This window comes from Hemibagrus wyckioides, linkage group LG05, assembly GCF_019097595.1.
Source record: "Hemibagrus wyckioides isolate EC202008001 linkage group LG05, SWU_Hwy_1.0, whole genome shotgun sequence".
Lineage (NCBI taxonomy): Eukaryota > Metazoa > Chordata > Actinopteri > Siluriformes > Bagridae > Hemibagrus > Hemibagrus wyckioides.
The window spans coordinates 23,418,538-23,443,482 of NC_080714.1; the positions used below are offsets into that span (position 1 = coordinate 23,418,538).

At 39.3% G+C, this 24,945-nt stretch overlaps 1 protein-coding gene across 1 annotated transcript in view; it reads left to right on the forward strand.

Moving 5' to 3' along the window:
• Positions 1 to 24,945, forward strand: part of LOC131352554 (fibrinogen C domain-containing protein 1-like) — an 87,833-nt gene that overhangs the window by 15,936 nt on the left and 46,952 nt on the right. Inside the window, exons 2-4 of the mRNA XM_058388739.1 lie at positions 10,180 to 10,659; positions 19,211 to 19,379; positions 19,568 to 19,701. Coding sequence (XP_058244722.1) covers positions 10,180 to 10,659; positions 19,211 to 19,379; positions 19,568 to 19,701 — 783 coding nt within the window. The remainder of the gene's footprint in view (positions 1 to 10,179; positions 10,660 to 19,210; positions 19,380 to 19,567; positions 19,702 to 24,945) is intronic.

The window sequence follows — 24,945 nt, forward strand, 5'->3', positions numbered from 1 at the left end:
GTCCAGTCTAATCCAGAAAGGGCCGGTGTGGAAGCACCCAAACAACAAGGAGCCACACATGGTAGTCAATTGAAGGCCAATATGGACTCAACAAGATAAAACACCATTGGGATGAATTAGAGAGGAAACTACGAGCCAAACCTTCTCATCCAACATCAGTGCCTGACCTCACAAATGCACTTCTGGAGGAATGGTCAAAAATCCCCATAAACACACTCCTAAATCTTCTGGAAATCCTTCCCAGAAGAGTTGAAGCTGTTATAGCTGCAAAGGGAGGTGCAAGTCCATATTACATTCATGAGCATGTAAAGGCAGACATCCCAGTTTTGGAATAGCTCACAGTCTCCGCTCTAATTCATCCCAAAGGTGTTCTATCAGGTTGAGGTCAGGACTCTGTGCAGGCCAGTCAAGTTCCTCCACACCAAACTCACTCATCCATGTCTTTATGGACCTTGCTTTGTGCACTAGTGCACAGTCATTTTGGAACAGGAAGGGGTCATCCCCAGAAATTGTCCAAAATGTCTTGGTATGCTGAAGCATTAAGAGTTCCTTTCACTGGAACTAAGGGGCCGAGTCCAACCCCTGAAACAGGAAGGGTGTCCTAAAACTTTTGACAATGTAGTGTATTTTGTGAATGAGAATGTTACCACCCAGTGAGACCCAATACTACAATTTATTAACTTTTTTCAGAGTGTTCTGTTTTGTCCAGTTTCTAACCATATTTTGTGCTGATAATTTCAAACATTGTTGTAAACAGTGTCTCAAGTGTCTCACACGTCTAAACTGCTTAAACTCAAGCCTTAGTGATGAGAATGAACATTGACTGGACTCTGATGTGGGGATGCACACAATGTTCTCATAAATCTTGTTGTGCAGATTGATTGATAGAATGGGCTTGTGGCTATTCATATACCTCTTACTAGAAAGACTGAAAAGAGATTTTCATCTCCAAGGCTTGACAAAGTTAAGATCATCCTAAATGGTAGAGAATGTGTTTTTGAGATTTCCTTTACTCTACTTTTTCCAGTCAGCACTTGGTATTGGTGTGATTAGTTAAAAAAAAATGCTATGTTAATCGTTCAGGTTAAGGACTCCTGGGAGAGGAAAAGCTGGAGCAGCTTGCTGTTGGCTGCCTGAAGTATGATCAAGACCTCTCTGTGCTCAGTTTATTACACATTTATCATCTCAAACCAGCTAATGAAGCTGTGCTCTCCAAGGCATCACGAATGTTCTTGATATTTGGAGAGTGTTTAGCAGGTTTTGGCTGCGTGCTATGGCTCTTGCCTCTTTCTAAATGTGGACCAAACAACATATTTAAATGTTCTACAGGACTGAACTGAAAAAATAAAAGCTACATGTGGTTAAAAATTGCATCATGTGCTACCTCAAAAAGCACCATGAGCTACCTGTAGCTTATTTATAGACATAAACAAATTGTCAGTGGTTACATGTTAATGAGTTACTCTTAGTTCCTTATCTGCATCCCCGGCACAAATGTTTTTATATATCTGGGCTGTTATTCCTAAGAGAGCTATAAACCTTTTTTTTTTTTTTTTTTTTACCACATTGAAACACATTATCAGCTTTATGTTTCCATCTTTTGGAGATTTGCTCCTTGTACAGCAAATCAGAGTCTAAATGTCTTGCTCTGATAGAGAGAGAATTTCTAAGCGCAACGCCATACTGCTTGCCAGATCCTGTTGGTGCTCATCGGTCTCAACTCAACGAGCAGTACAGTATGTGTTATGGGAGCACAAGAGGTCATACATTTGCAGAGCCTTTCACAGAGCTTTTAATTCCTGCACTCTTACACTATTAAGCCGTGTAAATCGCTACACCAGGGATAAGAAGAGCTGTGTGTGTGCATCGGTCAGATTTACTTTCTTAAAAGCAGCTGTCTGATAAGATGGCTAGGTCTTTATATCTCTCTAGAATTTCACTTTCTATCATTATGTGTTTTCTATCGTGTAATTCTTGATATATTCAACTCTGGAATTATTTTTAGTATCGTGTATAAGTTTATATAAAATAATAGAATCAATATGTTCTGCCCTCTGCAATTACTGAATCTATATCTAGTGATGTATCTCATGTCATAGGTCATATCTTGCATGTATTTTTACAGTTCGCTGACATGTTTATCCAAAATGAATTACAATTTTGACAGGATACGACTGAGCAGATGACAGCTAAGGGTATAGCTCAAGGACCCAATTATGGCAGCTTGGCAACACTGGGATTTGAACTCACATTCCAATCACCTTCTGATCAGCCGTCCATATCCTTAACCACTGAGCTTCCACTTCCAGCAAACAAGGTTTTGAATCTGGATACAGTTACTACCAAATCACATATATGATTAATTATGATTTATCTTTAGGGGCATTATCTTGCTAAAAGTTTGTCTTTTTGGGCCATTATCTTGCTAAAAGTTTATCTTTGGGGGCATAATCCTGCTCAAAGTTGATCTTGGGGGCATAATCTTGCTAAAAGTTTGTCTTTTGGGGCATTATCTTGTTAAAAGTTTATCTTTGGGGCATTATCTTGCTAAAAGTTTGTCTTTTTGGGGCATTATCTTGTTAAAAGTTTATCTTTGGGGCATTATCTTGCTTGAAGTTTATCTTTGGGGCATAATCTTGCTAAAAGTTTATCTTTGGGGGCATTATCTTGCTAAAAGTTTATCTTTGGGGGCATAATCTTGCTAAAAGTTGATCTTTGGGGGCATTCTCTTTCTAAAAGTTTATCTTTGGGGCATTATCTTGCTAAAAGTTTATCTTTGGGGGCATTATCTTGCTAAAAGTTTATCTTTGGGGGCATAATCTTGCTAAAAGTTGATCTTTGGGGGCATTCTCTTTCTAAAAGTTTATCTTTGGGAGCATTATCTTGCTAAAAGTTGATCTTTGGGGGCATAATCTTGCTAAGAGTTTATCTTTGGGGGCATAATCTTGCTAAAAGTTGATCTTTGGGGGTATAATCTTGCTAAAAGTTTATCTTTGGGGGCATAATCTTGCTAAAAGTTGATCTTTGGGGGCATTCTCTTTCTAAAAGTTGATCTTTGGGGCATAATCTTGCTAAAAGTTTATCTTTGGGGGCATAATCTTGCTAAAAGTTGATCTTTGGGGGCATTCTCTTTCTAAAAGTTGATCTTTGGGGCATAATCTTGCTAAAAGTTTATCTTTGGGGGCATAATCTTGCTAAAAGTTTATCTTTGGGGGCATAATCTTGCTAAAAGTTTATCTTGGGGCCATTCTCTTTCTAAAAGTTTATCTTTGGGGCATAATCTTGCTAAAAGTTTATCTTTGGGGGCATAATCTTGCTAAAAGTTTATCTTGGGGCCATTCTCTTTCTAAAAGTTTATCTTTGGGGGCATAATCTTGCTAAAAGTTGATCTTTGGGGGCATTCTCTTTCTAAAAGTTGATCTTTGGGGGCATAATCTTGCTAAAAGTTTATCTTGGGGCCATTCTCTTTCTAAAAGTTGATCTTTGGGGCATAATCTTGCTAAAAGTTGATCTTTGGGGCATAATCTTGCTAAAAGTTTATCTTTGGGGGCATAATCTTGCTAAAAGTTTATCATTGGGGGCATAATCTTGCTAAAGGTTATCATTGGGGTCATAATCTTGCTAAAAAATTATCTTTGGGGGCATAATCTTGCTAAAAGTTTATCTTGGGAGCATAATCTTGCTAAAGGTTTATCTTGGGGGCATAATCTTGCTAAAAGTTTATCTTTGGGGGCATAATCTTGCTAAAAGTTTATCTTTGGGGGCATAATCTTGCTAAAAGTTTATCTTGGGGCCATTCTCTTTCTAAAAGTTGATCTTTGGGGCATAATCTTGCTAAAAGTTGATCTTTGGGGGCATAATCTTGCTAAAAGTTTATCTTGGGGCCATTCTCTTTCTAAAAGTTGATCTTTGGGGCATAATCTTGCTAAAAGTTGATCTTTGGGGCATAATCTTGCTAAAAGTTTATCTTTGGGGGCATAATCTTGCTAAAAGTTTATCTTTGGGGGCATAATCTTGCTAAAAGTTTATAATTGGGGGCATAATCTTGCTAAAAGTTTATCTTGGGGCCATTCTCTTTCTAAAAGTTGATCTTTGGGGCATAATCTTGCTAAAAGTTGATCTTTGGGGCATAATCTTGCTAAAAGTTTATCTTTGGGGGCATAATCTTGCTAAAAGTTTATCATTGGGGGCATAATCTTGCTAAAGGTTATCATTGGGGTCATAATCTTGCTAAAAAATTATCTTTGGGGGCATAATCTTGCTAAAAGTTTATCTTGGGAGCATAATCTTGCTAAAGGTTTATCTTGGGGGCATAATCTTGCTAAAAGTTTATCTTTGGGGGCATAATCTTGCTAAAAGTTTATCTTGGGAGCATAATCTTGCTAAAGGTTTATCTTGGGGGCATTCTCTTTCTAAAAGTTGATCTTTGGGGGCATAATCTTGCTAAAAGATGATCTTTGGGGCCATTCTCTTTCTAAAAGTTATCTTTGGGGGCATAATCTTGCTAAAAGTTTATCTTGGGGCCATTCTCTTTCTAAAAGTTGATCTTTGGGGCATAATCTTGCTAAAAGTTGATCTTTGGGGCATAATCTTGCTAAAAGTTTATCTTTGGGGGCATAATCTTGCTAAAAGTTTATCATTGGGGGCATAATCTTGCTAAAGGTTATCATTGGGGTCATAATCTTGCTAAAAAATTATCTTTGGGGGCATAATCTTGCTAAAAGTTTATCTTGGGAGCATAATCTTGCTAAAGGTTTATCTTGGGGGCATAATCTTGCTAAAAGTTTATCTTTGGGGGCATAATCTTGCTAAAAGTTTATCTTTGGGGGCATAATCTTGCTAAAAGTTTATCTTAAAGGCATAATCTTGCTAAAAGTTTATATTGGGGACATCCTCTTGCTAAAAGTTTATCTTTGTGGGGCATAATCTTGCTAAAGGTTTATCATTGGAGGCATAATCTTGCTAAAACTTTATCTTTGGGGGCATAATCTTGCTAAAAGTTTATCATTGTGGGCATAATCTTGCTAAAACATTATCTTTGGGGGCATAATCTTGCTAAAGGTTGATCTTTGGGGGCATAATCTTGCTAAAAGTTTATCATTGGGGGCATAATCTTGCTAAAACATTATCTTTGGGGGCATAATCTTGCTAAAGGTTGATCTTTGGGGGCATAATCTTGCTAAAAGTTTAACTTTGGGGGCATAATCTTGCTAAAAGTTTATCTTTGGGGGCATAATCTTGCTAAAAGTTTATCTTTGGGGGCATAATCTTGCTAAAGGTTGATCTTTGGGGGCATAATCTTGCTAAAAGTTTAACTTTGGGGGCATAATCTTGCTAAAAGTTTAACTTTGGGGGCATAATCTTGCTAAAAGTTTATCTTTGGGGGCATAATCTTGCTAAAAGTTTATCTTTGGGGGCGTAATCTTGCAGCCAAGTTTTGGATTAAAACAGCTTGGTACATAGCCATCAGTCTCTGGAGACTCTGAAACACTGAAATAAAATAAAAATGCTGTGTTAATAAGAACATTTGATCTCCTATACATCCATCTGCCTTGTCCGCAAGATTCAACCCATTAACCAGATTCAGAAACACATGTGCTAGCAAAAAAATAAAAATAAAAATCCATCCCTGCTTTGCTTCCTGAGCTGAGATTCATGGTTATCTAATCCTAAAGGCTTTACCACGTATCCTGCAGAACGAGTCGTAGGCGAAACCGAGCTCACTGTCTGGCCTGTAATATAATGAGGAAGCCACAGTGAGGTCTGCAGCTTGTGTACTTGGCAGGTGGATCGGTGTTTTGATTTTATTTCTGGCCTCCTCTCAGTTATATGAGAAGCCCAGGGATTCAGCGCTGGTCCAGCCATCACACAGAGATCAGCTGGAGCCTTTATCTATACAAAAATGAAACATGTTGGACATATTGCAGTGGATTATCTGTTTCTCTTTGGAAGGTATAACGAAGAGATTGCAGTGTGTGAGTGATGCAAAGTATTGAAACCTATATAGAGTTACAGTTCTAGACATGATACTCGTGAAAGGTATCACAAATGATACTCATTTTTAATATCCTGCTACTCAGTACTAGTGCATTAGCGTCCCTAATGAACCGTGGTCTGTTTCTTTGTACCAGAGGTTTTTGCGACATCTTTTCATTTGGCTCGGTTGGATTCACATTGCAAGTTTTCACCTACATCAGTTTGGGTGCGCATTTATCGGTCAGTAACTTGGCAGTGCTTTGGTGGCTGCTTCATATCGCAGATAAAGTGTTTAAAGTTCATTTTCTTAATGAAAAATATTAGTGTAGCAATATAACAAATTTTTATATTCTATAAAACAATAAAAAATATTTTTTCCTTCCGCTTTTCCTGCCACTGGTAGTAGGCTGAAACGGTCACTGGATCACAATTTTATTAAGTCATTTGCAGAACAGTCAATAAATACAGGGTATTGAGTACCTACTAGAAACAAGGTAGGATTGAAAGCACCCTCAGAACCACTGGCCCATAAGACAATCTCATTCAATTAGCAAGGTAAGCAGACCGTTCACAATTAGACCAACCGCACTGGCTGTTCAGAACGTTGAAATGAAAACTCACAACAATGGTTCGTGTCCATGGAAATTCAATTCCGAATCTGACCCCATGAATCCTAGCCTCAGTAGTGTGGGCAAAACCTGCAATATCTTCATTAATGGAAGTAGCCATTTGGGTGAAATATCAGGACCACAAATTTCTATTACACGATATTGATTGTATCAGTAAAAAAAGGCAGCTGGCTATGGAATTGATCCCTTGAAAGAAAGCTGTGCATCTTTATCTGTCCATCCATTACATCAATAAGCCTTTTCTCTTCAGAGCACCTCCACTTTATTTAAGCTTAAAAGCAATAGGGAGGTAAGAACGACTGAAGGCGTCTTTGTGTGACACTGTTGAACCTGAGCAATCATTGAGTGCTCTCTTCGCTTTGTGTTATATTCTGCTCTGGTTCTGATCTCCGCGCTATTGGTATAACTCTGCCATGGGTGCAGTGCCACTGAAAGATGAGCTGAAGAGTAGAATGCTGCTATGCTTTTATTTTAGATACCCTTGGCTCTATCCTCATGTCCTTTGCCTTACCAGCATCGCTTCACTGACAACACATAAAAGCTCTTCTCAAAATATTGTCCATGCCTGGTTGAGCATGGCCTCATGATCTTGAGCCGCTATTGTCCGGGGCCAGAGGAGCAGGATGGTGGTGGAAGTGTGGGTGTGTAACTGTGTGATGGAATGTCTGCAGTCACTGGCTCCCTGATTGGTATTCCGATTGGCATTCGCTAGTAAAATGTTTAAAAGGCTCTGTGCTCTCACAGTCCCCTAGAGGTGCTCTTTGAAAGGTCCTCAGTTTCACAGAGGAAGACAAGCCTGATGCTTTATACACATGCTGTGTAGCGTAGCACAGCATACCGTCTCGGTGAGTCAGAGTTTGTCTGCCAAAGCCCTCCCACGGTGGACTTGTGAGACCTGTGTTCACAAATCATGTGCTAATCTAGTATTAGATTTCTTAAGGGTTATGGACTTCTTGAAAGCACAAATTGATGCGATATATACATTATATGTGTAGATATGTCTTCCTTTCCAATGCTGCATAGTTTCAAGATATTTTCATATTTTAAATGTGCCATGGTTTATTGCTCATCATAGGTCTTTCATTATTTACAGCGAACCCTTGCTTCCTTTATATGTACCTTTGTTGAGTTTTGGGAGAACCGGAGAGCATTTTAACCCTTTTTACCAGTACACTGGCATTTCATTCTGCTGGCCCATGACATTTTCAGTATAATCAAATGACTTATTTCATCATCTGATAGTATGATATAAAACTAGTCAGGACACTGTTGGCTTTCGGTGTGATGGTTTTATCTCTGTTTGGATAACCTAACACAGAATTGTAGTGGTTGAAGATAACGCCTTCACATTTTAAGTGCTTATAAAGATGCACCTGGGGCATTTTAGAGAGGAGAAATGTGTTTGATATCACTATTTACTGGGTTTTTTTTGGAACTTTGCTATGAATTTATTGCCCCTTGTAGGCTAGGTAATAACAGAAATACTTATGAAAACTGAAAATTTTAAGAGCCCTGGGTGTTTACTTTCATATGAGCTTCTATCCAGCACTGTGAAATGTGACATGACAAAGAAATTTAGTGTTGAACATGGGCACAACCATAACAGATGGAAATTCCATTTTTTTTAGTTAAGCGCAGTTAACTTACTTCAAGTGATTTATGCTCTGGGTTGTTGATCGGAAGGTCAGGGTTCAAGCCCCAGCACTGCCAATCTGCCACTGTTGGGCAATTGAGCAAGGCCCTTAACCCTCTCTGCTCCAGGGGCTCTGCATCCCTGTGCTCTGATCCCAACTTCCTCAGCTGGGATATGCGAAGAAAAGGATTCCGCTGTGCTATAATGTATGTGTGGCGATAATAATAAAGGCTTCTTGTCCTTCTTCTAGATTAGTAGTCCTACAGTACTAATGATGGGTAGACTAGCTTGTCTTGCTTAGGCAGCTTGGATGATGGATCATAGCAATTACACTAATCAGTGCAGTCTCAGGGAAAAAAAACGCAAAAACAAGTGTGGTCATCTAAATGGTGAAGGTTCTACAACTTTACTATAGCCCCAAGTCTTTTGAAATAATCCAATCAGGATTGAGTAATTGAAAGTATAGCCCTGGTATTACATCTAGCAACTGCATGAATGAAGATTTTAGTGCAGGTTTTGCTCGCCATTACCACGGCTGGGATAGATGGGGTTTGATTAATGGCTCATCAGTGGATATATTGATTGTTGTGTGTTCTCAGGTATTGCAGTCTGAAACTGTGGTTTGGAATGTGGCATCAGATTTCCGATAGTTCCACAGTGGATAGATGCATTTCTATACATGGGTTAGAATAGCCAAAAGGCAATGGCCTTTTTTTGTGTGTGTGTGTGTGTGTGTGTGTGTTGGAGGGCATTTTGTTTGGTGTGGAGGTGTGATGGGGTGGGAAGTGTGGTGTGGACTATTTATGTGGTATCACTGTTTTATCTTTTTTTATCTAGACAATCAAAACAAGGGACTGGCCAACACACTAGAACATTTACTTGCCTGGTAGGGTAGCTAATAAATTTATGATTTATCCACCCCTGTTAGCAATGAGATGGTTGGAAAACTCAAGAAAGTGTGGGACAATAAAGGTTATCGTATCTTGTCTTATCTTGAAAGGCTGAAATTCCTTTTTAAGCACTTCTATTGATTCTCTACAAAGGTTCTGTGTGACTTGTGTACTTATAGGAGGGAGCCTATGTTATAGCTTGCATTCATCCCCACACCGTTGTGCAAGTCTTTCTTGCTTCACGGCCAACTGTGATGCTCTCATTAGTTGCACAGGGGGCCGGAGGCAAGGTTTCCTAATCCCAGCAGACATCAGACATTATTGCTTTATTCTGCAGAGACTACTCTCTGCAGCCTAATGATGGCTGTAGATTGGCGTCTTCTATGCATATTTATTATCTTTCAAAAAATATGACTGAGACCGCAGAAGATTCAGTGGAGTATGAGGAAACGAGTCCTGCAGGCTTGTTGTGGTTAGTTTCTCTCCATGGGTATATTGTAAACATTCAGCACACAGCAGGGTAATAGGAATGCAGCTCGCGACCCCTAAAGTATAATGATTTTCACCATGGGGATGGAAGAGAAAATAATTATCATAAATTTCCCCAGTATTCAGTAGAGGGTTCTGCAAGCAGCTGTTTTTTTATTTATTATACATATAGACATATTAAAGTATATAGATCTCAGGGGGAAAACATCTTAATTGTAGCATGCACATGTTTATTGTCTGTTGTGTAGTGGGCTGTTGATTTAACAGCTCAAAGATGCAGTGGAGTAATAAACACCCACTTATTACTGTGCTTGTTCCTAATTTTCTTGACATGTGCTGCTGGCTTAGAGTGTCAAGTGAATTACTTAACTGTCAACTGTAAAGCATGAGTGACCATGACATCTTTAAAACAGATAAACATGTGGTAGCTCTGGTCTTCTGTTCCAAATACTTTCATTTTAAATCCTTTTGTCTCTTTCTCTTTATGTTTGTCTAACGCTTACTTATCTACCGTCTCTTTTTCCTCAATACTTTTGTGTTCCTCCCTCTATTTCTCTCACAGAGGACGAGCTGCAGTTACCTCCTGTGCACCATTCTGCTCTTTGTTGCTGTGCTGCTAGCTGTTACAGTAACAGGCACCATCCTCTTAATGAACCACTCCCAGGCACCCTCAGGCCCCGATGCTCCTCCCCTCATCACTACCAATCAGGACGAAGGCAATGCCCTGGTGACGGTGGAGAGAGGCGATGGCTCCCGCATTAACATCTTCATCGACCCCAACTGCCCCGACTACAACAGCAACTTCCTGCGATTGGAGGGGTTACAAACGTCACTGCTGCACTCGCTCAGCCACCATGACACAGACCTGAAGTCCGTGAAGGGACAGGAGCGTGCATTGCTTGTCCAGTTGGCTGAGGAAATTGCTAAGCTGTCAGCCCATGGCAGCCAGCTGAAGGCGGAATACAATGCACTGAGGCAGGGCCAGAGCAGCATCAGCCAGGAGATCAGCATGCTGCAGACCGAGCAGGCCAGGCTCGTCCAGGTGAGAACCTCACTTTGTTGAACTTGTGGGTTAGGAGTTGATAAATTGTCCAGACCCACAGCTTGAGCTAACACTCATTTCTTTATATACACCAATCAAGCATAACATTATGACCCCCTGCCTAATATTGTGTTGGTCCTCCTTTTGCTGCCAAAACAGCCGTGACCCGTCCTGCACTGTGTTTTCTGACACCTTTCTATCAGAACCAGCATTAACTTCTTCAGCAATTTGAGCAACAGTAGCTCGTCTGTTGGATCGGATCACACGGGCCAGCCTTCACTCCCCACGTGCATCAGTGAGAGGCCGTCCATGACCCTGTCACCGGTTCACCACTGTTCCTTCCTTGGACCACTTTTGATAGATACTGACCACTGCAGACCGGGAACACCCCAGAAGAGCTGCAGTTTTGGAGATGCTCTGATCCAGACGTCTAGCTATCACAATTTGGCCCTTGTCAAACTCGCTCAAATCCTTACACTTGTCCATTTTTCCTGCTTCTAACACATCAACTCTGAGGACAAAATGTTCACTTGCTGCCTAATATATCCCACCCACTAACAGGTGCCATGATGAGGAGATCATCAGTGTTAATCACTTTTGCTCATAATGCTCATAATGTTATGCCTGATCGGTGTATAATCTCAAAATCCAACAACACAAATCCGAACACCAGTAACACCACAACATTTTCACCACACACACAAAAAAAAAAACAACAAATATGTAAATGGAAATTAGAATTTTGGAAATAGCACTGCAGAGTTCAAATACAAATACAAATGAACTTGTCTTAACGTGCCGCATACCTCAGGCATGTCCAGCTGTAGCATTAAGAAGGGTTTGAGAGCTTGTTTAAGTTTAATGTATGTGTTCAATAATATGTGTGGGTTTTGTTTTTCACACGGTTAGTTTAAAACGTGCAGCAGCGCTGTTCAGTGCACAAATGATGGAATGGTTTATACTGAACTTGAGAAATGAAATTTGACTTGGTGCTGCATTTTGAAGACATACCTTTAGATATTCACTAAGACTTTCCAACAGCAAACACTGGCAAACACGTGAGAATATCTTGTTTACTCACCCAAGTTTCTACGACTTCAAACACAAGTTATTAATAACTTATAAAAACAAGATTCCCCTAAAACTTTCTTCTTTCAGTCTGCAGAAAGCTCCAAAAATTTGCTAACCTGCATGCAGACATGCATATAAATGAGAGTGACGATCGACTGATAAACTGATTTCAACCTTCTGAGTGTTGCAATCAGATATCTATCAGATGTTCTGCAGGCTTATTTCCGCGTCTAACATAATACCCAGCATTGCAAATGTGCAAGAAATGTGAGTGAGATTTTGAAGGTGTATGCTAGCATCTTGCTAAGCCTCTACTTTGCCCAGCTGTAGGTACGGTTATGTAAATCACAATCTATTCAGTAATGAATGACTCGCAGATTGAACTCCAGCAGAGGCACAAGTTTTCACACATGCTGACACAGAAGATCAGGTAAATTACAAGCCCTTCAGAGGTTTAAATTACCGCGTGTTAAAGCATAGCGCTTCAGGAATGTACACTGACCTGAAGCCGATGCTGTCTGGAGGCGCTCTTTCAAATCTAGTGATTGTAGTGGGCAGGGGGATGATTTAGAGAAGCACCCGTGTAACCTTTAATAGTGTTGTTTGAGTCCTGAGCAGCAGACTGAGACTGATAGAACCAACTGTCTCACCACTTAGAGCAGCATTTTATGAATTCAGACAGTGAACAAGGATCATATTTTCATTTGATTTCCTCAACCAGGCAATAAATACAAGTCTGTATCAGTGGGGATGAACCATCTTCTGTAAATCCCTGTGGTGTGTCTGGTTATAATTTGTCATATTCACTTAGGCAAGTTTTGAAATGGGTTTTGAAGGACACCTGGACTGGTACACGATTTCTTTTCTTAAACGGATTTGAAGAGCACCCAATCCCATGCTGATTATTTTAGAATAATGGTAAAAAAAAACAACCCCAATGTTCCACTCATCTCCTGAGGAGAATTTAGACAAGAGCTATGTTTTGTGTTTTGTGAGAGCTGTCCTGGGCAGCTTCTGTTTTGTGCATTATTTGTCCCAGACAGCCCCTCTAACCACCCCACTGAACTTCTGCCTCCGCTAATGAATGAGTTACTGAATAGTATGGAGGTGGTGGCTGTAGAAATGTTGTCATTAGTGGCGAAAATGAAAAAGGTAGGAATTTATCGGAAGTTAACTGGGAGGAAGGTGAAGATTCAGTTCTTTCAACTCCATTTATTCATTTGGAAAATGCTTTTATCTAACGCGACTTACAATTGAGCTGATAAGCTGACGGTTAAGGGGCTTCCTCAGCTTCTTAACCAGAAATCAGAGTGCTTCCTGGTATTATGCCTGGTATTGGCCTTTCTTTGTAAGTTGAGTGCTCTTCTCATTTAGAATGAGAGGAATTGCTGATGTGCTGAGTGCATTTGTAAAGCCAAGAAAAAGTCTGCTTTTGTAGATTTCTGGCAAGGTACCTGTAGAAAATTCTGTCCATTTTGGTGGACACCTTGGTAACACTCCTTTATATATATATACATGACTACATTCTTACTATATTTACTTAAAAAGGGGTAGAGACCTATAAACTAGGACCTATGGATTTTTTTGCTTTGTTTATTTCAGGCCTGAAATTGCCATTTTGGGGCATCAATAGGGTTCAGCAAGGTTGGCTTTTTTTTTGTTGCTGTTTAACATAATACATGTCATAGCCTCATTTATATCTCAAGCATTGGCCATGTTCAGTGTCTACATGGTCTCTGTCTGTGGCAATCATCTGACTTAGCACAATTCTCTGGATCATTAAAGATACCTGAGGATTCTGGCCTCATTTAACATTTCTTCCCCTCACTCCCTGGAAACATAAAGCAGAGGAAGTGCAGAAAGCCCCATTACATTCACTAGATTTAATAACGCTGCTCCAGTTTCACTATGTGTCATATATGAAACTTAAGAAAGGCGGTGGTATGGAATGGTTAGCAAACTTAATGTCAGTGGAAAAGTTTCACCAAATCCCCCAGCAGAAAAATACCCTGATGGAGGAATGTTCCATTAAAATATATGAGTTCATTTTAATATATACTTTTTTATGATTCCCTTCTTGCAGACATATATTATTATTTTAGAACTATGTCTTGGATTAATTAATAAAAGTATTATGACTAAAGGTTTTAATTAAAAGTTTTGCTCTCTCACACATGGGATGTTGGTTTCCATACAACAGTATTATATTTTTTGTTAATGGGTTTTCTACCAATTGTCATAGGAAAAAAAAAAAAAAAAAAAAAAAAAAAATATATATATATATATATATATATATATATATATATATATCTATATATATAATCAGTGTATGTAAATATATATACATTTGCTAACATGGAGATTTGAACAGTATCTTTATCTAACGCATATTGTGTCATACCACTGTAAATTTTCGCTTTCTATATTTGTCACACTAAATATTTTGTTAGGAACCTAGCAAGAACCCATAGATCACAATTTTAAATTATAGGAGCATAGGTAAATGCTCCCTATAGATAACTTCTCATCAGAAACAGTAGAATTAATTAGTCCCTATTATCTATATATTAAAATGAGAGAAAATACATAGGCAGTTTTGCAAATGCTTATGTATTTTTGCAAATGCCTATGCAAAAATTTTTGTTTTGTGACTGATAAATTAATCTGAAATGGTGCCATATCACTAAACATAATAAATCATTACAAGGCATTAGACATTCCAATGCATACATCAGCACACTTTCTCGAATGGTTAAGGGTATTGTTTATTTATTTTTGCACGAAAAATTTAATAACTGCAATCTAATTTTGTGTGATAGACAAATGCAATAACCTGATTCATCGCTGCCATTTTGGGAATTTTACTTTGAATTAGCTCTAGGGTCTGTTTCCAGATGAAAGCGGAATGGTTGAGAGTGACTGATCGTAACTGTCAGAAGTAACTTCTTTGAGCAGGAGAAAGGTAGTATGCACTCTTCTGTGTTCCAGCAAACAGACGAACGGAGCTGGGTAAACAAAAACAGAAAAAAATAATGAAAACCTCATAAACACATTTCACCAGAGAGATGAGGAAATGGTTTGAATCTGGCATAAAGATTAAATGTTGCAACGAGAATGTTGGGGAAAGTAATGAGGTTTAACAAGCACCATCATATATATATATATATATATATATATATATATATATATATATATATATATATATATATATATATATATATATATATATATATATATATATGTATAAACCCAGTCCGTCTGCCTAAAAACATTGTTAGCTAAGTGGGCTTTCCCCATACAGTGAATATCAGACTTTGGGTAGCACCATGTTATAGTGAAACCGACAAAAGCCGAATCAATTCGTTTTGTAATCGCATACCGTCTGTCAAAATGTCTCATCAAAGTCTAACCAGAATGCATCCGAATTAATTCTTTAAACGCAGCCTTTTCCCTTTTGGACATAATCAGCCATTAAAAAGCTATAGCGCTTTCTTGTTATGACCGTGATATGTAATTTTCATAACTATATATAGTTCTGATAGTCCACTTCTACTGAATATTCATAATTGAGCATAAAATTAGAATGAAATTAACGAAAGTAGTCTACAAGTTGTTCTCCTAGTTTCAGGTGGTTTTGGCACTGCTCCATAGGTGTTAAAAGCTCAGCTTTAGGAAAGGGCAGACTTGTGAGTCAAGAAGGTGGCTACAGGAGTATTTAACATATTCTATAGTTAATTATGAGAGCAGCCTGTGAAATCGAGTGCTGCCTGGTGACTCAGACCCTTTCCATCCTTCTGCTGCCTAGTGAGAGGCCTGTTTCACCAAGACAACACGCTTTTGCCCTTTCCCTTGAAGAAAAAAAGAAGAAGCTTTTTCTCATCTGTCAGACATGCGCTGAAATTAATCCACCCTGACACTTTCCCTGATCTCTTGGCAAAGCTGCATCTGTTGCTCGACTAAAATTAGTGGCACAAATAAAATAAAAGAAAAAAAAGAAAAAAGTTTGTCTAAACATTCTTTGACTGCAATAATTCTTGCAGTGACACCGATCACTGCTGAAGTGGAATGTTAATTCTGGAGGCAAAATAGCAGAATTTACGCTCTGATAATACCAGAGCAGGCTACATTGGCCTCAGGCAGTCTCGGTGATCAACTCGAGGAACATTCTGACAACACTGAGACTAATTTTGAATATTGAGTGCAAGCCCAGGCATGGCATTAAACCAACTCGACTATTTTCAATCCTCATCCCCGTCCCAACTTATATAAACCGCTTATATATTTAGACCCATATGAAACCTGGCAGTGATTTTCAGAGCCACTAGAAAACTCAGATATTATAATGGCATGCTTCAGAGAAGGAATAATGTGGTGAATGTCTTTGAGCCCGCAGTGAGTATAGCCCTAAGTGTTGCAATACAATAAAGCCGAACTGTGCAAAGCTAAAACATTGTGGGTTGCAACAAACAACTCTTAGATACCAATTTAATAGCAGCAATGTTATGATGCAATGGCTGGTTGAGTAGGAGGCTTTTATATTTTGGGGGGAATATGTATATAATTGTTTTGTGTGTGTGTGTGTAAGACAGACACACACAGAGAGAGGGAGAGAGACATAGAGAGATATACTGAGTATATGTGTTAGTCAAGTTAAAGTAAACTAAAAAAACCCCTCTTTTTTAAGTGGAAATTATTTGATGCCTGTGCAGAACAGGAAGAATCAAAATCAAAGCACAAAATGACGCACAAAATGGCAATGACCATGACGACAGTTTCCTGTTAAAAATAGTGATTCTAAAAAAACAAAAAAAAAAACCCCTAATCTACTGTATAAATCTCTTCTTTCTGCTTGTGATTGCTTGGCAGCGGATTGTTATTTTCTATTCAATTTCCTCTGATGCCTTTTGTGTTCATTAATCTTTCGTTCCACACTCAGATGCCCACTGTGTTAGAAAGCAAGAAAAAAAAAAAAGCCCCACTTCGAATGTGTGTATGATTAATGAATGCGACTGAGCTACCAATTTTAAATAATGTTCAGAAAGTAGCAGTGACCGTTACTGAACGTTTATAGAGTCTAATCACAGAGAAAGCGTTATCTGGCAACAGCCAGCATTTAACAGAGCATTTAAAGATTCAGAAGATTAAGGGCACATATCAGTTGCTCCAGGACGAGCAGATTATACATATTAATTGGATGGGTTGTAATTGATAATCTTCTATTAATTATGGTAAACTCATACGGCATTCCCAATGGAATCCAAAGTTTATGAGTGAGATTTGATGGATCACCTTTGGTGCTTCATGTAAACTTATTCTACAGAAATCATGAGGTATATATAATGGCATCCCTGGAAAATCTATCTTCCTCCCGCTTAGCCTGCCATGGAAAAGCCCAGAATGTTTATGCGACCCACATGAAGCACATATGGCAACCATAAAACCCAAAGGATGCCACCAGTCCATGGAATTCCCATAAACAGTAATTATTCCCATAATCACTAATTATTCATTCATTCATCTTCAGTAACTCCACAGTTCAAGTCAGTTCCATAGTGGCTGTATCAATGTGTCAATGGGGACAGAGTAGACAAATTCATATCCACTCCATTTCAGCACACCATGCACACACACACACACACATCCACACCCACACCAGCATTCACACATTCATTTACCCCTAGGGACAATTAGAGTAGCTGCATATTTTAGACAACGAGAGAGAGAGACTCAGAGAGAGTGTGTGAATCGCCAAAAAAGACAGGATCCCAAGCTCAGGATCAACCTGCGGACCCTGGAGCCGTGATGTGGCAGCGCTACCCGCTGTGCCACTGTGCCACCCCAATTACCAGTTAATTACTGAAAATGACAATATGAAGTCCATATGAGTAGTCACTTTGCTTTCCCTGTATAAGGTAATATTATGTAATTGCTCACCAATAAAAATTCAGTAGGGAAATTAGATCAAACCAGTGGGTAAACCATAACAATCCAAATGAATAACAACAACAGTAAGAATGTGCAGTATAAAGTCCCGGTATAATCCCATGTTTAATATTCGACAGTTCATTAAAGGTCTCCTATTGATCAGCCTTTAGAAATTTTAACAGGAATCCTTTAATACATGCCCCACCCACAAGTTCTAATATTGTAATATTATGTATTACCCATTATTAAGGAATCAGAGATGTGACTCATATGATTACATAATTCAGATTGAACACAATGTGTTCTAAACAGATACAAATATGAACAGAAGGTGCACTATTGTTTGTTTATAAGTGAATGTCGATTGAGAGGGAGGATTTATTTTTGTGTGGGCATGAGTGAGTTGTCAGAAATTTACCTCAAATAACGACCACATGATGAAATTATGACTACAAATGTGTGGTGATCATTAGGAACTATATTAAATTAGGCTAGTTGGTTGTTTATATATAGGGGCGGTGGTAGCACAAGTGGTTAAGGCTCTGGGTCGTTGACCAGAACATCAGGGTTCAAGCCGCAGCACCACTAAGCTGCCACCATTGGGTGCTTGAGCAAGGGCCCCTGACCCACCCTGCTCCAGGGGTGCTGAATCATGGCTGACCCTGCACTCTGACCCCAACCCCCAAAGATGGGATATGTGAAAGAAAGAATTTCACTGGGCCGTAATGTATATTGTGATGTGACAAAGTCAAGTTTTTGTTAAAATAAAAAACAGGATTCAAAACATTCCCATAAACATCTCTCACCGTTTGAGGAAACATCAGTGATGGCATTTTGTGTTTTCCAGGGTTTCTGGGTGGCATAGTAGTACGGGTTCATATTTAATTTTATTTAATTTTACCATTAAAAAAACTGGTTGAGGCCACACCCACTTAGGGTTTTTATCGAATACAGATGCAAACATTTGGAATAGATAAACTTTTTTTTTTAATATTTAAATGTAATTTTAAAGGCAAAATCGTCATGTACATACAACAGTTTCTGACCCTTTGGATGAAGGACGATACTGCAGTGTACTTTTAGGAATTACATGTAGGATGATGTATTCAGGCTGTGAAGGAAAAGCATCAACCAGTAAGAGCACGTAGCCTCTCCCCTTGTGGTTGTCATGTATTATTCACTTTTTTTTGTTATGATATATATATATATTTTTAATTCCTAGTAGTGGGCCATCCTACTCAGGAATGACAGGTAAGCGTGGTTGCTGTGCTGTGTGCTGTGAGCTGAATCCGTGCTGGTTTCCTCACAAGGTGACCAGTGCATGCACTGCCACGATTGTCATGGGTATTCCAATACACACACACATAAAAAGACAACACCCTGGAGAGCTCGGTGCTTTTCACATGTCAGGGCCGTCAGAAACAATCTTTGGTAATTGAAGACTGGGATTTTCGCAGGTCCTGCTGCAGAGCTGACTCACATTCCCTGCTGTCTAAAACACGAGAACCTCCATTACATTTTAGAGTCAAGAAATCTCTGTCTCTCTCTGCTGCAGCTGCTGTCCGAGAGCCAAAATAACATGATGAAGGTGGTAAACACGGTGAGTGACGTGTTCGATTCCATGCAGAAGGAACCTGGCAGCATGAAGGTGTTCCTGAAGGCAGACTTGCAGAGGGCTCCGGTGCGCAGTGGCGTCCGACCCAGGGGCTGCTCCAGTGGAGAGGGTAAAGACTCATGTCATTAGCTAACATCCTACAGTACTCAACCATCTGGCAGTAATGATCCCTTGCTTCTTGTAGACTTTCCTTCAAACTCATCAAAATGCACTTCTTGCAAGATTATTATCCATTAGCATTTAGAAAGTGGATGAAGTGCTAATGCAATGAAGTGTTTGATGCTTTTTTTTTTGCAGGCCGACCCAGAGACTGCAGTGACATCTATGCCGGCGGACAGCGTGAAGATGGGATCTACTCCATCTTTCCCATACACTTTCCCTCAGGCTTCCAGGTTTACTGCGACATGAGCACTGAGGGAGGTGGCTGGACGGTGAGGCCTGGGTCTCCGATTATCGATCCCTAGATATACACCACTGCTCAAAAGTTTGGGATCACTTGCATATTTCAGCTTCGGAGGAAGACTCCATCAAGCCAATCCATCTTGTGGGAGATGCTCCAGAAAGCATGGGGTGAAATCTCATCAGATTATCTTGAAAAATTGACCGCTAGAATGCCCAGGCTGTAACTACTGCAAAAGATGAAGGCATAGTTTGAAGAAAACATTCATCATTTCCATCAAAATCATTATTTCTAACTCTGACATGTCAGCATGTCCTGTTCTTTTGCTATATTTTCTATTCAGTCTTATATCGTGTGTATTTCCTTTGAAAACTATACAATTTTTGAGTGATCCCAAACTTTTGAGCGGTAGTGTACTTATTCATGAAGATCTTTATAATGAGGTTTTGCTGAAGGAGTAACTTTATGCTGTGCATCCAAGGTGTATCCAAAGGCACATCAGAGTTCAAAACCAGGAAGCAGATCAAAATTTTATTCCTTGAAAGGTGTCTTAAAGTCTTAAGAGCTATATGCTACAGATCAGTGCTGGATCATATGCTACATTGATTGGCTCTACTACATTACTTTTTGAGATATTGGTGGTTCAGTCCATTGGAATGATGTGGGGGGGGGGGTCCAAAAGTCTGAGATCACTAGAGAAAATTCTGAAAATGTGGTATTCTGTTCAGTGTAACTGAAAGGTGTTCGCGACATATGATATTATCAGCAACAACTTGAATGATAAGTAGAATCTTTGCTTGAATGAAGTTGACGTTAGTGTAAAATCTGATGATCTGTGTTAGATCAAATCCATCAGCGTGCCATCTGAACATATGCTGCAATGGTAGGAATAAGACCCTGTGTGACATCTTTAATATCGATTAGTCGAGATGTCTCTTCATTTTCCTTATTATATCCAGTTTTATGTAATAAAAATCCCAGAATGTGCTCTTAGGGGGCCAGATAGTTTTCTGACCTTCAGATACCTGTAGCTATCTGACCTTCACACCTACATGTAGTTCTTTCCCAAGCACAAATTGCCCAGGATGCTGTAACATTGCATTTTTCCTTCACTTGGAACTAAGACACCCAAAGCAGAACAGGATGACAATGTGTTCCAGCATGGCAATGTCCCTGTGCACAGAATGAGCTCCATGAAGGCATGGTCTGCCAAGATTAGAGTGGAAAACTTGAGTTTCCTGCATAGAGCCTTGACCTCAATCCCACTGAACACCTTTGAGATGAACTGGAATGCCAACTGAACCTCAGGCCTCCTCACCTGACATCAGTGCCAGATCTCACTAATGCTCTCGTGGCTGAATGAGCACAAATCCCCACAGCCACGCTCCAAAATCTAGTGAAAAGCCTTCCAAGAAGACTGGAGATTATTATAAGAGCAAAGGGAGGTTAACTCTAAAATGGGATGTTCAAGAAGCACATATGGATGTAATGGTCCATAAAAACCTTGGAATCAAGCCGTGTAATGTAGATAACGGTGGAAAAAAATAAACAGTGATTCATAATTGTATCTAGGCCTGAAATTAGTAATTGGTAATAGCAAAAGTAGACCAAATGACAAGCATCCTTCATGGTGGGCCACTACGGAAGCTAGTGTGTGTGTGTGTGATTTATAAAATTCAAGCATTTTCTAAAACTAATAATCCACTGTGCTTATATAACTTGCCTCTATCTCGACTGGATAGAGTGTAGGCTGATGACCTAGAACCCATTGAAAGGGAGTTAAATGGACAGATGTATCCATAGTTAATTTTTAGAATAATCCACCCACAAAAGGTACCAACGACACTTAGCTTGATTATCAGAACAATGCTGTTGCACATATTTTCTGATTTCTTCCTCTACCATTTCTATTCGGTCATTATTCTGAGAAGATAATCTGTTGAGCGAGCCACATTAACCCCAGACTCCCACCAAAGACCCTAAATATCTGTTGGAACAAGCACTAGCCAAGGGTTTAACATGCCAGCAGGACCGTTTTGTGGAGCCTTAGAGAGAATGAGCACAGAAATTACATGACAATATGCAGTCTCATGGTGACTCCAATTTCTGGGAAAATGAAGTATATACACCTAGGTAACATTTGCTTACATTTTAGTGTCAATCATTAGGGCGGGAAATGAATGGGATGAACCTCTGGTGTAAACGAATTCATAACAAAGCAGCTTTGGAAGATAGAAGCACCATTTTTTAGGGAATCAAAAACTGTGGTTGTTTGATTAAATTTGCTATATGTTATATGCTATTTTTTTTAGACAGTGTATGAGTGTGTAATTTTTGGTACGTGCATATACAGATACGAAGACTAATAGCAAAATGAGTAACCAGCTTAATAGTATGCAGTCAGGGATGCCATGGAACAGATTACTTAGCTTCCTTTAAGTTGGTTGCTGACGTGCATTAATAATAGTGTGTTAAGTTATGTTTAAGACGTTATAGTGTTTTAATCTTTAATAGCGAGTGCAATAGGATGGCTGACTTGACCATAGTCATTAGAATGAGTGTAAAGTGTCATGAATTCCAGCTTTATTCACAAGCAAAATACGTGTAGAGGGAGGGAAAAGGATGCGCGCTGGTGTCAGTGGTCAGTGCTCGCAGAAATGAAGTGCTCCCATGCGACAGTTTCTATGTGTGTTTAATGATCGAGCTCGCTGATACGATTGTGCACGCTCAGTTCGGCCACTTTGTTTCCTCTATTAGAGATAAAGTTTAAAGGCTTTGTATCGTAGGAAGACGTTTTATTTTCTCCTTTCGGGATCATCTCAAGCGCCATATAGTAGTATTGGACGGCGGTATCTGAGAGAGGTAGTATATGAGTAAATGAGCACAGTATGGGATAAAGCATCATTACTGCGTCCCTATTTTGAATCCATTGCTCTGGCAGGCAATGTTTTACTTCTATCCCAGAAAATTGGTTCGTTTCAACACAAAAAATCATTTCAACATTTCAACAGTGCAGATAGACGAAGAGTAATGCCATGACATCATCATGTGACAAGAGATCCTGACCAAATAAAAAACCCCTCTCTGTCATGTCGGATGCAGGACAGCTCTTATTTGAGTAAAATGTGCTTTATTCGGTGAATGCATTGGCCTTATTTTTTTCCCCTCCCAAGCACATCGATATCAGTGGGATGCTGAAGAGCAAGAATGGATCTGTTATGAGAAATTAATAGTCACAATGTCTCTATTCATCATCTCTGGCCTCCAGCATTTTTTGCTGATGAGGATGAGCTGGAGAGGAGCAGATTGAGTTCAGACAACAGAAGCGAGAGAGGATGGAGAAGGAAGGCGAGGGAAGGAGGGAGGTGGTGAAGATTGAAGATTAGTGTTTAGAAAAGATGAAGTGGGACTTCCTAGTTCTCCGGTGTACACGCCCTTCAGGTCAAAGCTCTGTTTATCAAACTCATGCAAACGAAACACCTTTAGACTGTTTTCTTTTTTTTTTTCCCCTTCACTTCATTCCTTCTCTTGATACTTCAGAAAGATGGCTAGAGTCAACAGAGAGAGACGAAAATTCATTTAAAAAGCAGGACGTCTCCGTAACAAACAGTGGTTAATTGGAGCAGATACTTTCGGTGCCAAAATCAGATGTATAAACATCTGTGGAACAGCTGTGGCTGTCAGACATGTCTGCCGTAATGGCCCTGTTCTACCTCAGTATGTACACAGGTGCAGTCTCTAAAAAACTACGGCGGCAAAACCTCCACAAATCAACAAGCACAAGAGAAATAAAGCCTGAAAAATGTCAAAGTAGTGCTTTATAATATTTGTAAATAACCCACTCTCGCATTCCCTGAACTATAGACAAAAAAACACTTTTTAATATGGCTATAAACACCCTAGATGTACAGAACCGACGGCCTGCTAAGCTGCTGCCGCTTTAAACTACTGCCTCGAGCACATATGCAGTAAAGCCAGAAAATTTAAAGCCTCTTTGAAGACAAAAAAGCTGCCTCAGATTATTCATGTCTATAAATAAGGCATGTCAATTCAGTGTTTTGTTTCACGCTGAAGCTTCACATTAGCACATGTGACTAGCGCCGCTTTGACCTTAGATATAATAATCGCGTGCACGGAACCTTCTTTTCTAAGAATGTATTACTATTAATACCACGATTTCTAATGAAACATCAGATCTGAAAGCGACCCGGAACATTTTTTCTGATGTCATGTAAAATAACTTTTCCACCATGCGCAAAGACTAAATGTCGAACCGTAGCGCAGTCGGACTGTTTGCTAAAAACGACATCCTAGATGTCTGAGTGATTTCGTGTATTTCTTCAATCAACCAAGAACCTCTGCAATCATTCCAGAGCAGTGAAAAACAGAGTGCTAGATGAGTAGAAAGAGTAAAACTGCAAAGCATTTAACAAATAAGGTTATGTAATGCAATGCATGCACTCGTGGAAAAAAAGAGATTTCGGAAAATTTAAGCTTGAATAGAAATGCAAGTAGTACGCCTCTGGGAAACAAGAAACCCTTACATTTATTTTATTTTTAAGTTCAGCTATATAAAAACCATTTATTTATTTATTTATCTATCTATCTATCTATCTATCTATCTATCTATCTATCTATCTATCTATCTATCTATCTATCTATCTATCTATCTATCTATCTATCTATCTATTTATTTATTTATTTATTTATTTGTTTATGAGTTTATGAGTTTATGAGTTTATTGCATATAGGTGGCACATAAGTGCATACATTTTAAACAATCACCATTTTCCAGATATAAAGAACAGTTGTATGTGCTGGTCACTGACAATAAGGCTTTCATTTGATTTACAATCTTATAATTCTGTGTGTAATTCATGATACATTATATAGCCAAAGGTTTGTGGACACCAGACACCATCATATGTGCTTTCTGAATGTCCCACTCCAGATTTAGTCCTCCTTTTGCTGTTACAATAAGCTCCACACCTCTGGGAAGGCTATCCACTAGATGTTGGATTGTGGCCGAGGGATTTGTGTTCGTTCAGCTATAAGAGTATTAGTGAGATCAGGCACTGCTGTCTGGAGAGGAGATCTGAGGTTCAGTCTGTGTTCCAGTTTATCCCAAAGGTGTTCAGATGGGTTGAGTCAGAGTCAGGGCTCCGTGCCGGAGAGTTCTGCTACTCCCGATCTTGACAAACGAGCTCGCTTTGTGCACAGGGGCATCGTCATTTTCAACTGTGGAAAACATTACAGCTTATAAAGACATTTTATC